Genomic DNA, 14778 nt, shown 5'->3' with positions numbered 1-14778 from the left:
AGTTAAATCTGGGTCAGAATCTGTTTTCTAAAAATTAACTATTTAAATAACTTAAAACTAACAGAATTATTTCCATGATTTTGTTTTAACTGAAATATAAACAAGGTTTGTTTTGTTTCTTTAAAATGAGTTGCAACCCAAGCTTTGCAGTAACAACTACTAGCACATTAAAAACTGAATGTGAAATTAAAGCAACTAATTTTAAACAGAAGAAGTGAGCATAAACAGACAAACAAGATGAATGTAAAACAAATTAATTGATGTAGTGAAAAGTAAACTAGATTTCAAATATTATTTTATTTTTACCAAAGTAGCATATTAGCAACATAAGTAAGGATATTTTTAAAATTATATGCAAATATTTAATAAATAGGGGGTTAATGAAGCTAAACTTCACCAGGCAGCCACACTACAGACACAGTATAGTAACATACATGAGCAAAACTTGTATTTGGTTCTACAGTGGTAGGAAGTTGACTGTGATTTTCAAAGGAGCTTAAGGGAGTTAGTTGCCCATTCCCATTAAAAGTCAAAGGGTGCTGGGCTCTTAGTTCCTATAAGCTCCTTTTCAAACCCAAATCTTATACATTTTAGTAAACTATTTTTCTACCATTTAAAAAATTTAGCTTACCTGAGTTGACTTGGGAGCAGACATGGTAGCATCATTCCTTTCTGGTTTAGGAATGCTGTCAATTAGCTCCAAGATACCCATCAGCTTTTGGTCAGAGATTTGAACAGAGAGCAAAGGCAGTTGTCCAAAAACTTTGAATCTGTTACATAAATGATGACAGTTATTTCAAATGGATGTATCAATTAAAATGCTGCATTCGTTTTCTTATTACTAACAACATCCTTACTTGGCAGCAAATTACAGAAACAGAAAAAATACTAAATGTAAGATATCAGAGGGGTAACCGTGTTAGTCTGGATCTGCAAAAGCAGCGAAGAGTGCTGTGGCACCTTACAGGCTAACAGAAGTTTTGTAGCACGAGCTTTCGTGGGTGAATACCCACTTCGTCGGATATCCGACGAAGCGGGTATTCACCCACAAAAGCTTATGTGCCAAAACTTCTGTTAGTCTATAAGGTGCCACAGGACTCTTTGCTGCTTTTAAATATAAGATCTATTTCATTTATATTTGAGGAAAAGATATTTAATCTATACAAAACTGTGGCTGAACTCATCATCCATCAGATATCTGAGCAATTCTAAGTTCCCTACTGCTACCATGTTCTGTGAAAGGAAGACTCCAAATATCAATTTTAGGGGTACTTTACCCACTTCTGGATTTCTCATATCCCACAACCAGGAAGTCCTCTCTGTTATTTACTTGTTTTATAGTATTATTTATAAACACATCATAAAGTACTGTGTAAGCATAAAGCTATTTAAGTGAAGTCAAACACATTTTCTCTATCCCAAGGAGCACGCAATCTAACACTTCAATTTAACAAAGCACTTAAGTGTTTTGTTGGGTAGGGGCTCTATTATAGACAAGAAACCTAAAACAGTATATGAGGCAACAGTTCAGGAAAAGTTGAGACAAAAGAATGCATTAAGAATTTCTAAAACAAGTTAAAGTTAAGCAAGAATTTAAAGGAGGAAGATGTTGGAAGACCGGAAATGTGACTTTTCCAAACAGAGGCGTGATCCTGCAAAGTCTTACACATATTTAACTTTAGGTGCTGCAAGTAGACGGATTTGAAGTCCTGTGGTATACTTAAGTCTTTGCAGGACTAGGACCATAAGAAGAAGCATAATTAGGTATGAACCAGAGACTAAGAAAGCAGTTTGAAATCAAAGATTTTCAACTCTTATAATCTAGCTACATCTGCGTCTCAGATTAAATATAGAACTGCAACACCATTCCTCTTCCTTCTCGGACAAGCCAATCTCTTTAAACTGTACTGAAATTTCAAATTGAATCACCAAGTCTCTAGGTCTGACCAAGTCACAGATTTCTTTCTGTAATAAGAACTTTTAAGATTTCTTCTTTAGTAGCGTCCATAGTTTCAATATTTCTATAGAGAGACATTTCAAACTGCCTTTCTGTCTCCTAATTTTGCTTTGTCCCTTGGGAACTGCCAAAATCTATGATTACTACCTGACCCGAAAGTACTTGCCCACCTACTTCCTAGTGATCTGCAATCCAAGACTCTTAATAGTTACCATTGCTCCTGGATTTAAAGATAGCAGAAGCGGTCAGAAGCTTTTTAGCTTTTTACTTAAAAAGAAATTGTGCCATTCCTTGGAAATGAAGACTGACACAGTCTTTGTTACCATTAGCTCCTATGACATGCTTTAACTATGTGCCACCATCTGAGTCTGTATTCTGCAAGCATACTATATATGGCTTTTATTTTATAGGTTTTTGGAATACATTGAAGGTTTGAGATGACACGTTGCTCTGATGATGACTGACTGATAGGCAGCTGATGATGCATCAGAAAAGACGGCAATGAGTAACAGCTGCAGCGGTAGAAATTCTTGTAGGAACAGCAGATTGAAGGGGATAAGGAAGAGGAATGGACTAGGAGCCTTATAGTGGAAAATCAGTAGAAGAAATACCCATAGAAGCAGGTTAACCAGAACTGGGAATGGCAAGAGATCTGGGGTACAGAAAGACCCTGGATCTTGTGGATGAAGCAAAGCTGTTGCAGAGCTGCCTAAGCTCTGCATAAGGGCTGATAAATTGAGGCAATGTGCTGATACCAGCTACGCAGACACTTTGCCATGGATGTGAAGCTCGTAGTTGCAAACTCCACTGCTCAAGGTAGGCCATCATCTCAGCATCCCTGGAGAGAGGTTTAGATCCCAGGGAGGAATTGTCTCTCTTACTTGGGGATTATAACCTCTCTAGGTCTTTAAGAAAATGGATAATCATCTCATGCAAAAAGACAGACTCACTGTCTACTTTGGCATGGAAGGCTGAAATGGCTGCTAGATGTACCCAGACTGAAGAAATGGCCAGACCCTATTGTTTCAGAAGCAGAAGGTACTCCAATGAGGACTGCATAGGCAGAATTCCACGTTGGGAGCACCAGATGGAGAATAGCTTCCATTTTGCAAAATAAGTGGTCCTGACACAGGGTTTTCTACTGCCCAGCAGGATTCTACAGACTTGCTCCAAGCAAGCTTGCTCCTCAGGATTCAGCAATGGAGCTTACAGGCCATCAGATCAAGAGAACCAAGGTTCGGGTGGAGCAGCTGACCATGGTCTTGAGAGATCAGGTCCAGGTGTAGCGGAAGCAGAAGCGGGGTCTCCACTCAAAGGCCTATGAGAGTGGTGAACCAATGTTGCCTGGGCCATGCCGGGCCTATGAGAATGACCAGGGCCCAATTCCATTTGATCTTCATCAGAACCTTGTGACTCATCAGAATAGGTGGACAGGAGTAATAGGTGTTCGTAAGAGACCATGGGGCTGTGGCCTCGCAGGGAGCAGAACTGGTGGCATTTCCTGTTGTCACAAGTAGAAAACACATCTATAAGGGGAAACCCCCACCACTGGAATGTCCCTTGCCATGTCCAGACGAAGGGACCACTCGTGGTCAGAAGAGAAAGACCTGCTGAGGTGATCCACCAGCTGGTTCTCCACTCCCAGAAGGTACGACACTTCTAGAGGGACTGAATGTGTTATGCAGAACTCCCACAGTTGGATTGCTTCCTGACATAAGGGAGAAGTGTGCACTCCACCCGGCCGATGCAGAACATGGCAGTTGTGTCATCCATGAGAACCTAAACGACCTTGTTTGTAAAGTGAAGCAAGAATGCTTGGCAGATGAGACAGATTGCCCTGAGATCTTTGACACTGATATGAAGAAGAGCTCTTCTTGAGACCATAGACCTTGAGTCCTAAGGGACCCTAAGTGGGCATCTCAGCCGAGCGCTGACGTGTTGGAGACTAGAGATATCGACGGTTGAGGCCGTGAAAAGTGTTCTCATGCACAAACCTCATGGTGGTTCTGCCACCATGTCAGTGAGCCGGAAACAATGATGCCGTGAAGGTGAGTATACCGTGGCCAGCCAGGTTTGGTGAGGTCTGAGACATAGCTTCGTGTGTTGTACCAAGTATGTGCTCAATAGCATGCGGCCCAGAAGACTCAAACACTTCCGAGTTGTCATGACTGAATGTGTCTGGAGGGACCTTATCAGGACCATGATTGCCCAAAACTGATCTTCTGGAAGCAGGATCCTCACCTGCATGGCATTAAGATAGGCACCAATTACCTCTATCCCTTGCACAGGGATAAGTGTGGATTTATGGGCATTTATCAGTAGACCTAGTGCCCTGAAGGTTGATTGGATAAGATAGATGTTGGGTTCCACCTGAGCTCTGGACCGGCCTCTGATAAGCCAGTTGTTGAGGTACGGAATAAGTGTACTTCCCTTTTTCTGATGAAAGCCTCCACCACCACCATACATTTGGTTGAAATCCATGGGGCAGCCAACAGGCCACATGGAAGCTCTGTGAACTGGTAATGTATGACAAATCTTGGGAACCTTCTGTGGCTATGGAAAATCAATATGTGGAAGTATGTGTCCTTTAAACTGAGTGTGGCACACCAATCTCCTGGATCCAATGAGGGAATAATTGAAGTCAAAGAAACCATGCAGGACTTTAAGTTCTTGAGATAGTAGTTGAGACAACGCAGGTCTAGGATAGGTCTGAAAACACCTTTGGCTTTTGGGCTTAGGTAACGGGAATAGAACCCCTTTCCTCTTAAATAATGCAGAATCTCTTCTATGTCTCCTACCTGAAGGAGGGATTGGATTTCTTGTTACAACAATTGCTTGTGAGAAGGGTCCCTGAAGAGGAATGAGGAGGAGGGGTGGGAAGGTCAGAGGGACAAAAACTGGAGAGTGTATCCCACTTCTATTGTGTTAAGTACCCAACGGTCCAAGGTAATGTGGGTGCAGGCACTGTAGAAATGGGAGAGTCAGTTGGAAAACAGAGGGGTAACTGGATCCAGTATTGTGGGGACTGAGACGTCAACCTTGAACATCTTGTCAAAATGAGTGCTTTGAGCTCCTTGAGTGTCTGGGAGTAGCCTGCATCGGTCCTGTTGAAGTTGGTGGAGGAGGTCTAGGCCTGAACCCACTGCTCCTCCTCGTTTGCTGGTCCTTTCTGGCTGGCTGGACAAAGTAACAGCCAGTCTGTTGAGGCCTGTAATGTTTCCTGGATATCACTGGAGTATATAGTCCCAGAGATTTCGAGGTCACCTTGGAGTCCTTAAGACCATGGAGTCCAGTGTCTCTTTGCTCTGAAGAGCAAGGACTCTTCAAAAGGGGAAATCCTGGAGGGTTTGTTGTACCTCCTGGGGAAACCCTGACGACTGCAACCACACGCTTCTGCACATGGTCACTGCCATTGCTGTTGATCTGGCCGCAGAATCAGCTGCATTCAGGACTGCCTGAAAGAAGACCCTCGCCACTGTTTTTCCCTCCTCAATCAGTGAGGAGAACTCCCATCTGGCATCCTGGAGGAGGAAGTCCTTAAATTTTTTAATAGACACCCACATATTAAAGTGATGATAGCCTTAAAAAATATGTGATGAAGCTACTATAGGGGGTTTTCCAATAGAAGACAGCATTGGTACCAAGCAGTGGCAAGAGGATAGTTCTCTGCTGCTCTGCAGAACAGGTGGTGCAGAGTCCTGAACCTCCTGGGACGCAGGAACTGGTAGCAAAAAAAACAGATCTCCGGCTGCTGCAAACACCCCTGAAGTAGACATTGCTGCAAACTGACTAGCACACTGTCTGCCCAATGGCAATACCTCTGATGCCAGAGTCAGCAGGGCCTGTGAAGGTACCAGAGCCAGTTTTATTGGCTGCTGCAGTGCTGGAGAGGAAGAACAGCCCAACAGGGGTCTCGCTCTATCCCAGTCGCCATGCCTACTTGCCTTTGGCATCAGAGATCGGCTCTTCTCCTGTTGTTTCTGGTGTTACTTCTTAGGTATTGTGGATGAAAATCAGTGCCAACACTCACGACTAGTGAGGGGAGCGCTGCGCACTGAAGCTGAAGTGCTTGGTGCTGAGTCTGAACAGTTCTGAAGCAGGTCTTAGGGATGCCTCCATGAGAAGGACCTTCAACCTCTATTTCTGGTCCTTCTTGGTGCAGGGTTTGAAGCCCCTGCAGATCTGGCAGCGGTCTTTTCTGTGAGATTCCCCCAAGCACTTGAGACAACTCGAGTCCACGTAGCACAATGGCCTCGACTTGACACAGGAAGCAGAGGGCTTGAAGCCCAGTAACAGAGGTATGCCCCGGCACTGAGGAATGGACGAACCTCGCTGAGCATGGAGGTGTTCAACAACTAACTACTAAAAACGAACACACACTACTACAATAACTATATACACTTATCAAGAAGAGAAAACCACTAGGAAAAGTGCCTGAGCAATAAAAGTATTTCCAGCAACCATCATGGCTATAAGAAGGAACTGAAGGAGTATGGGTCGGCAGGGCCCTTTATAACGGCTCTATAAGTGTGTGGCACCAGAGGGTCCTGGAGCCAACCCAATGGGTAACACTAGGGGAAAAAATTCCAGCAACTGTGCTCAGGGCATGCACACACCTACACTGGAATAGACATGTGCAAGCACTCAAAGAAGAATGTCTGTTCCTTGATCCATCGTAATAGAAAGAGGCATACACTGTGGTTGCTATGCTACTTCCAGGTGAAATTTAGTGGGCTGGTTCCTATCTACAAAGATTAAAAACACCAATAATTCAGTTCTCAGACACTGCGTCTTCATCTCTGAATCACCAACCACCTGCATTTGTCTGGAACACTTCAGCTCTTTCTTGTCAGGTTGAAATTTAAGAATTATAGTATAGTTGGGTCCTTGCAGGGACTATTCCCTTAAAAAGGAATTTATTGTGAACCTTTACACAATAGAAAGAAAAACATACTTAGGCATTCTTGCATCAGTGACAACCATTGCCCTGCTAAATTCCACTTTCACATCCATAGGCCGCAAGATATGTTGTGATGAATATTTTAGCTTACGAGCCTCCTTCCAATTTTCATCTAGTGAAAAGAAAACAGTTGTATTATTTTATGCCACAACAGATTTTCCCAACACACTGAATACATTGTGAAAATGGGTTTTGGAGCTGGGGAAGTATAGAATAAGGAAGGATAATGAAGGAAAAGTAATGTTACTTGGCTAGATGCCAAAATCACAAGTGAAAATCTTTGGTCTATATAGTATGCACCGGACCAAGCTAGGTAACCTTGAGACCTTTTGGCCTCAGAAGTCTATGCAGTTGTAAGAAATCAAAAACTAAGAGTATGTCTACATTACAAACCTAAGCCAACCTATATTAGATTGCTGCAGTGGTGCATGTCTACACTACCTTCCTTGGGCTGGTGGCACACATCTTCACCAGGTGCGCCTCCACCAACCTAGAGGGCAGTGTGGGGAGCAGAGACCCTGGTCCCTCAGCTCTGCTGGCAGCTCCCTGCCAGGAGCCTGGCTGCTCCACAGGCTCCCAGCATGCTCCTCCCCCACCCAGCTTCCCATTCCCTGCCAAGAGCTGGGGAGGGAGCTGCCCAGGGCTTCTCACCACTGGGGAGTGGGGTTCAGCTGCAAGCCCCTTGAGCCCCCCACTCTACACTAGGAGCAAGCAGGGAGCCACTCAGGTTTCTCAACCTGGCTCCCAGATGGGAGACAGGTTCAAAGCTGCCCCCGCTTCTCACCCTACGAATCGAAGTTGCCAGGTCTTCAGCTCCCAGCTGGGAGCAGAGTCTAGCCCAGCACTCCAGGGGGATGGGGGCTTTCTTATCAATTTCATGGCTCCTGCGATGCAGTATCTACACAGAGACTTCATTGCCCTAACTATACCAACATATGCCATATGCCTCTTGTGGAGGTGGAGTTATGATGTCCATGTAACAGGACATTTACAACAGTGGAAGGAAGGCTGTAGTGTAGACACAGACATAATTAGGTCAGCATAAGCTGCTTTATGTCTACCTAAATGTGTAGTACAGACCAGCCCTAAGATTGCACAGCTTGGTTGCCAGGCTTAATTAAGGGCTTGGAAAATTCACTGTGTGTAGATGTGTGGGAATCGATTTGCAGTTTTAAAAATATCTATCCCAAAGGCAATTATGGCCTAGAATGTACTCATGTGTGGAAGAGAAGAACAAAATTTACTGGAAACTCAATTGTTGATTAAAAATTGGCACAACGTTTAACAAAAAATTTTTGTTCAGTTGTCTCAACAAAAAGCAATTCATTTTGTGAATACTTACGATGTTTGCAGTAAAGTAGCTGTATACTGCTGAGCTGAATATCAAAGCTATCATAAGCTCTTGACATGATATCTTCAATGGTGCTTTGTCCTACTTTGAGTTCTGACACATCAGAACGACTTTTACTCGTCATCTTAAATAATCACAAAAAGTAATTAAAATCAGTTTAAAAATCCTTAAAGCACTGGTCATACAAATATTCAACTTTTATCAGATTAGAGGTCAAATATCAAATAATTATTTTAACAAACAACAGGATCCATAGGACTAATATTCCACATCAGACTAGTAATTTATGTAGTGCAAAATCCTCCCTCCAGTAATAGCCAGAATTAGATACTTTTCAAGAAACCCCATAATGAACCACTAAGAAATAAGCTGCCCACAGGAAAAATTGCTTCCTAAACTCCTGTTAGTTATTAGGTAACTTTTGCCCTGAACCATGAGAGTTCATACTCCTTTATAGTTTATTTTATCTAATGTTACTGTGACTGTTAAACATACAACTGTCTAACCTATTTTTTATCCTGCCAAACTAAACTCTGTCTCAATGATAACAAGTAGCAGAGTTACACAATTTGTAATTAATCCGTGGAAATGTTATTTCCTTTTATCAGTTTTAAATTTCTTGCCCTTCAATCTCATTGGCCATCCTCTTGGTCTTTTATTACAAAAAGTTATAAACTTAGAAACGCCCAAATATCCTCAGCACCATTATGTATCTTCATGGTGTCCCCTCTTACTCATCTCCTAGCTAATTTAGGCAGCCGTTTTTTTAATCTCACCTCATAAAGAAGTCCTCCCATGCCTCTAATCATTTTTGTCATCTACTTTTAGAAATTTTATATTTCTACTCTATGTTTTTGAGGTGGGTTAACAATCTTGAACTACAATGCAATTATGAAGTTCTACAATAGATTAATATAATAGCATTGTAAGTTTTCAATATTAATTTCTAACCCATTCTTCATACATACTCACTTTTTTAAAAACCATGTCAAGTGGCAGGACAAGAATAGAAAATGATGATAATTCATGATAAAATTTAATTTGTAATGTAATTAAATTTAACATTCTTGTAGGGCAGAAAAATACAAAAGAAACCCACGAGAGTAGCATTTAACTTCAAAAAGAGGCACTACACAAAAATGAGGAAGCTAGCTAAATGGAAATTAAAAGGAACAGTCACACGAGTGAAATGCCTGCAAGCTACACAGAAACTTTGTTTAAAAAAAAACAAACAAAAAGGTGCAAACTACATGTATACAAACACAATGATATCATGGCTAAAGAGAGAAAAAGAGGCAGACACAAAAAGACATCCTTTGGAAACTGCAAGTCAAATCCTACTGAGGAAAACAGAAAGGAGCATAAACTCTGGCAAATCAACTAAAGTAGTATAATTAAGCAGGCTAAAAAAGAATGTGAAGAGCAACTACCAAATGACACAAAAGCTAACAATAAAAAAATTTAAGTACATCAGAAGCAAGAAGCCTGCCAAACAATCAATGGGGCCACTGGACAATCCATGTGCTAAAGGAGGACTCAAGGAAGACAAGCCCATTGTGGAGAAGCTAAATAAATTCTTTGCATTGGTTTCCACTGCAGAGGCTATGAGGGAGATTCCCACACCTATGCCACTGTTCTTAGCAGACAAATCTGAGGAACTGTCCCAGATTGAGGCACCAGCAGAGGTGATTATGGAACAAATTGATTAACTGAACAGTAATAAGTCATCAGGACGAGTTCTGAAGGACCTAAAATATGCAATTGTAGAACTGCGAACTATGGTACATAACCTATCACTTACATCAGCCTCTGCCCCAGATGACTGGAGGATAGCTAATGTAACACAGATTTTTAAAATGGCTCCACAGGCAATCCTGGCAATTACAGGCCAATAAGCCTAACTTCAGTACCAGAAATATTGGTTGAAACTATACTAAAAGAATAGAAAGATCAGACACAGATGAACACACTATGCTGGGGAAGAGTCAACACAGCTTTCGTAAAGAAAAATCATGCCTCTCTAAAATATTCTTTGAGGGTGTCAACAAACATTGACAAGAGTGATCCAGTGGATTTAGCCTACTTTAACTTTGAGAATGTTTTTGACAAGGTCCCTTATCAACAGCTCTTAAGCAAAGTAAGCAGTCATGGAATAAGAAGGAAGGTACACTAACGGAAAATTAACTGTTTAAAAGTAGAAAACAAAGGGAAGGAATAAATGATCAGTTTTCACACTGGAGAGGGGTAAATTGCAGGGTCCCACTAGGATCAGTACTGGGACCAGTGCTGTTCAACATATTCACAAATGATGGTAAAAAGGGAGTGATCAGTGACGTGGCAAAGTTTGCAAATGATTCAAAATTACTCAAGATACTTAAGTCCAAAGCTGACTGCAAAGACTTAGGGCATGGCTACACTTGCAGATGTAGAGCGCTGTGAGTTAAACCTGTCTTTGGAGAGCACAGTAGGGAAAGTGCTGCAGTTTGTCCACACTGAAAGCTGCTTGAGCACTGGCGTGGCCACATTTGCGGCACTTGCAGCGGCATTGGGAGCGGTGCATTATGGACAGCTATCCCAGCATGCAAATGACTGCAACGTACTTTTCAAAGGGGGGGCGGGTGTAGACCAGTGGACTAACCCTGCGGCGCTTCCTGCTGGTCATTTCCAGGAATTAGCTCTTTCCAGCTCTGAAGCACCCTCTGCAGGCCGGAGATCCGCCTGTCCTCTGGCCCCCATGTCCCTCCCTGGACCCCAGTGCCCCTTTAACTGGGGTGCTGCCCCCTGGCAGTACCCCACCAGTCTGGGTCTCCCCTCCCTGGGGAACTCCCAACCCACTATCCCCCCTTGCCTCAGTCTTGGCTACTGCCAGTCATCACTTAGCCCCCGTTCCCTGGGGCAGACTGCAGCGTATCAGCCACTCAACACAGGCAAAGGAGTTTGGACCTGCTGCCACGGCCTACCTGTGGCTACCTCTCTGTAGCCTCAGTACCTGTCTGGCCTTACACTACGCCGCAGCCTGGGGGGTTTACCAGGCAGAGCCCTTGTCATAAGCAGATTGTTAAGGGTTAATGTCTCTTGTACCTGTAAAGGGTTACAAGCAGGGAACTGGACACCTGACCAGAAGACCAATCAGAAGACAAGATACTTTTAAATTTGGGTGGAGGGAAACTTTTGTGTGTGTTCTTTGTGTGTTGTGTGTTCTTCTCTCGGAGGGTCTGAGAGAGACCAGACATTACTACAGGCTGTTTCTTTTCATATAGTAAGTAAAAACAGGTGGTTTAGGCTTTTTGATTGTTTTTACTCTATTTGCAATTGTGGATCTGGCTGGTTAACTTTCATATGTGCAGTTGCTGGGAATATTCTGATTTGTATTGGTACTGGGGGGAAAGTCTCTTTCTAGTGTCTGTAAGCTATAGGACCCTGTAAGATTTACATCTTGAAGTTAGAGATAATTCTTTACTTTCTCCTTCCTCTTATTAAAAGATTTCTTTTTTTTTTTTTTGAGAACCTGATTGATTTTTTCTTCCTTGTTTCCCTTGTGTTATTCCAGGGGATTGGGATACTCACCGGGACGGGTGGGGGGGAGATAGAATCTCTCTTTGTTTTCCTTGAATCTATTTGCCTCTTGGTGGAAGGGAAGGGAGATGCTTCTCTGTATGGTGATTTAGAGGATAGATCAGTAACTCTCAGGATAGCCCAGAGAGGGAAATTCTGAGAGGGGGAAAGGTGGGGGGAATGGTTTATTTCTCCTTGTTTTAAGAACCCAAGGGATCTGGGTTCTTGGGTCCCCAGGGAAGGTTGGGGAGGTCAGAGTGCCCCAAAACACTAAATTTTTGGGTGGTGGCCGTGCTATCAGATCTAAGCTGGTAATTAAGCTTAGAGGATTCAGGTGCTAGTATCTCATTTTCTGAACTCTAAGGTTCAGATCTGAGAAGGAATGCTATGATAGCCCTACAACTTCCTTGCTCTATTCCCCAGCCCTGCTTCCCTCAGGTACTTTCTCTCAGCTTCCAACAGCCAGGCCCTTCTCTCTCTGAACACAGAGAGAGACTGAGACTGCTTCAGCCCAGCAGTCCCTTTATAAGGCCAGCTGAGTCGGTTTGGGGCATGGCCATAGCTGCGGCTGTTTCCCCACTCAGCCTAGGATGTTCTCCCAGCCTGCCAGCCCTCTCAGAGGGCTGGTTCCAACCCTATCAGGGCTGGAGTGGGTCACCACTCCACTACAGGGGGGTGGAATATAACAGGGAGTTTGTTGTGTGTACGGGGGGGGGAGAGAGAGAGTGGGGTTTTGGGGGGCTGAGAGCACGTCAGAATGCTGTCTTGTAAGTTCAGACAGCAGCAGAACCCCCCATCCCCACAGCATTCCACACTATTGGCTTGCATGCCGGCTGTCAGAAACAGAGCTTTGAAAGGGCATTTCTGCATTCCTACAGGAGTTCAAAACAACGACATGAATGGCCACTTGATTTAAGGGGATTATGGGACATTTCCGGAGGCCGATCAGAGTGCAGTAACCCAACACCTCATTCACACTGACGCCTGTGCACTGTAGCCAAGGCGCAGCAAATGTTATTCCTCTCACCAAAGTGCAGTACCAGCACCGCTGTAGCCGCCGAATCAGAGCGCTCTACATGCCTTGCCAGCGTGGACAGGGAGTGAGCTAGGGAGCCTGGTGCTCCTTTATTGCACTGTAACTCGCAAGTGTAGCCAAGCCCTTACAAAGGGATTTCACAAAACTGAGTGACTGGGCAACAAAATGGCAACTAAAATTCAATGTTGATAAATGCAAAATACAGCACTTTGGAAAAGAATCCCAACTATGCATTCAAAGAATTCTAAATTAGCTGTTACCACTCAAGAAAGAGATCTTGAAGTCAACATCGATAGTTCTCTGATCCGTTCAGTCTGCAGCGGCAGTCAAATAAGCTAACAGAATGTCAGGACTCATTAGGAAAGGGATAGATAATACGACAGAAAATAGCATAATGCCACCATAAAAATCCATGGTACTCTCACACCTCACATACTGCCTATAGTTCTGGTCGCCCCATGTCAAAAAAGATATATTAGAAATTAGAATCAGAAAAGGTACTGAAGGGCAATAAAAATGATCAGGAGTATGGAACAGATTCCTTATGAAGCAAGATTAAAAAGACACCAACTGTTCATTTTAGAAAAGAGATGACTAAGGGGGGATATGATAGAGGTCTATAAAATAACGAATGGTGTGGAGACAGTAAACAGAGAAGTGTTACTTACCCCTTCACACACCAGAGGTCACCCAATTAAATTAATAAGCAGGCAGGTTTAAAACATAAGGAAGTACTTCACTCAATGCACAATCTATGGTCGTTGCCAGGAGACATTATGAAGGGAAAAAGTATAACCAGATTCAAAAAAGAATTACATACATTCGATGGATAAGTCCATCTGTGGCTACTAGCCAAGATGGTCAGGGGTGCAACCCCATGCTCTGGGTGTCCCCCTAAACCTCTGACTGCAAGAAGCTGGAACTGGATGACAGAGGATGTTTAACTATAATTGTCCTGTTCTGTTCTGTTCTTTCCCTGACACATCTGACACCAGCCACTGTTGGAAGACAGTATACTGGGCTAGCTGGACCAATTCTTATGTCTTATATTTGAAGCTGAACCCAGCAACCAGCTCCATCAGCACTGGTTCAGGCTCAGCAGCTGTCTTAGTATGAACATATTAGGATGGAAAACCAATGAATTCTGAAGTGCATGTATCCAGGAATGCCTGTGATCACACAGATTCCAAAACCTTCTGTGGTGCAATAAGACTGCCAGTGATAGGCATAAATTGAACATACAATTCGATCACCTTAAGCATCCTGCTAGAGATCGATCTAGTGGCATTTTATTAACAAAGCGGTCACGTCCCTTTGGGATTTGCCGTGATGATGATGATGCAGTTATGAGTTCTCGACATTTTTGCAAATTTGGTCCTTGGTGTTTCATATGGGGCAACCAGAAATTAGGAACAATCAGTAGTAAACTGTGAACATTCTCGTTTTAATGTTTGTCTTAAGTGGTTAAGCCTTTGTGATTCTGGGAAGTCTGGTGGCAGAGGAGGAACAAACCATAATTCTCTAGGCTAATAACTTTTTTTACCCATATGCTGCAATCTCTTGCCTCATTCACTACACACCATCCAACATCAGTAGCAGAAGAGATCACCATCCTATATATAACAGCCATATTTATACACAACTGATTCATTCATTCTAGATGAACTTTGGAGTGCCAGACTTTGAAACCTTAATGATTTTAATTTAGTTTTTTTAATGTAATTTCCTATATTTCAAAAAAACCCTGAAAACTTAGTTTCTATTATGTGGAACCATATTGCCCCCAGCATGGCTTGTCAACAGCATAAGGACCTTTAGATCCACAGCACAGACTTTTACATCATTAGCTCAAGTGGTAGATGGCAATCAGTAGTAGGCTGTTATTTTCTATGTAGAACAGCCACAGGACCAGGAGAGGA

At 43.1% G+C, this 14778-nt stretch overlaps 1 protein-coding gene across 1 annotated transcript in view; it reads right to left on the bottom strand.

Moving 5' to 3' along the window:
• The window catches only part of VPS13A (vacuolar protein sorting 13 homolog A), a 322609-nt gene that overhangs the window by 207758 nt on the left and 100073 nt on the right, over positions 1-14778 (bottom strand). Inside the window, exons 21-23 of the mRNA XM_050945432.1 lie at positions 8260-8392; positions 6912-7029; positions 632-770 (exon numbers count right to left, since the gene is read on the bottom strand). Coding sequence (XP_050801389.1) covers positions 632-770; positions 6912-7029; positions 8260-8392 — 390 coding nt within the window. The remainder of the gene's footprint in view (positions 1-631; positions 771-6911; positions 7030-8259; positions 8393-14778) is intronic.

This window comes from Gopherus flavomarginatus, chromosome 3, assembly GCF_025201925.1.
Source record: "Gopherus flavomarginatus isolate rGopFla2 chromosome 3, rGopFla2.mat.asm, whole genome shotgun sequence".
NCBI classification, from domain to species: domain Eukaryota; kingdom Metazoa; phylum Chordata; order Testudines; family Testudinidae; genus Gopherus; species Gopherus flavomarginatus.
This window is presented reverse-complemented; position numbering and strand designations above follow the sequence as displayed.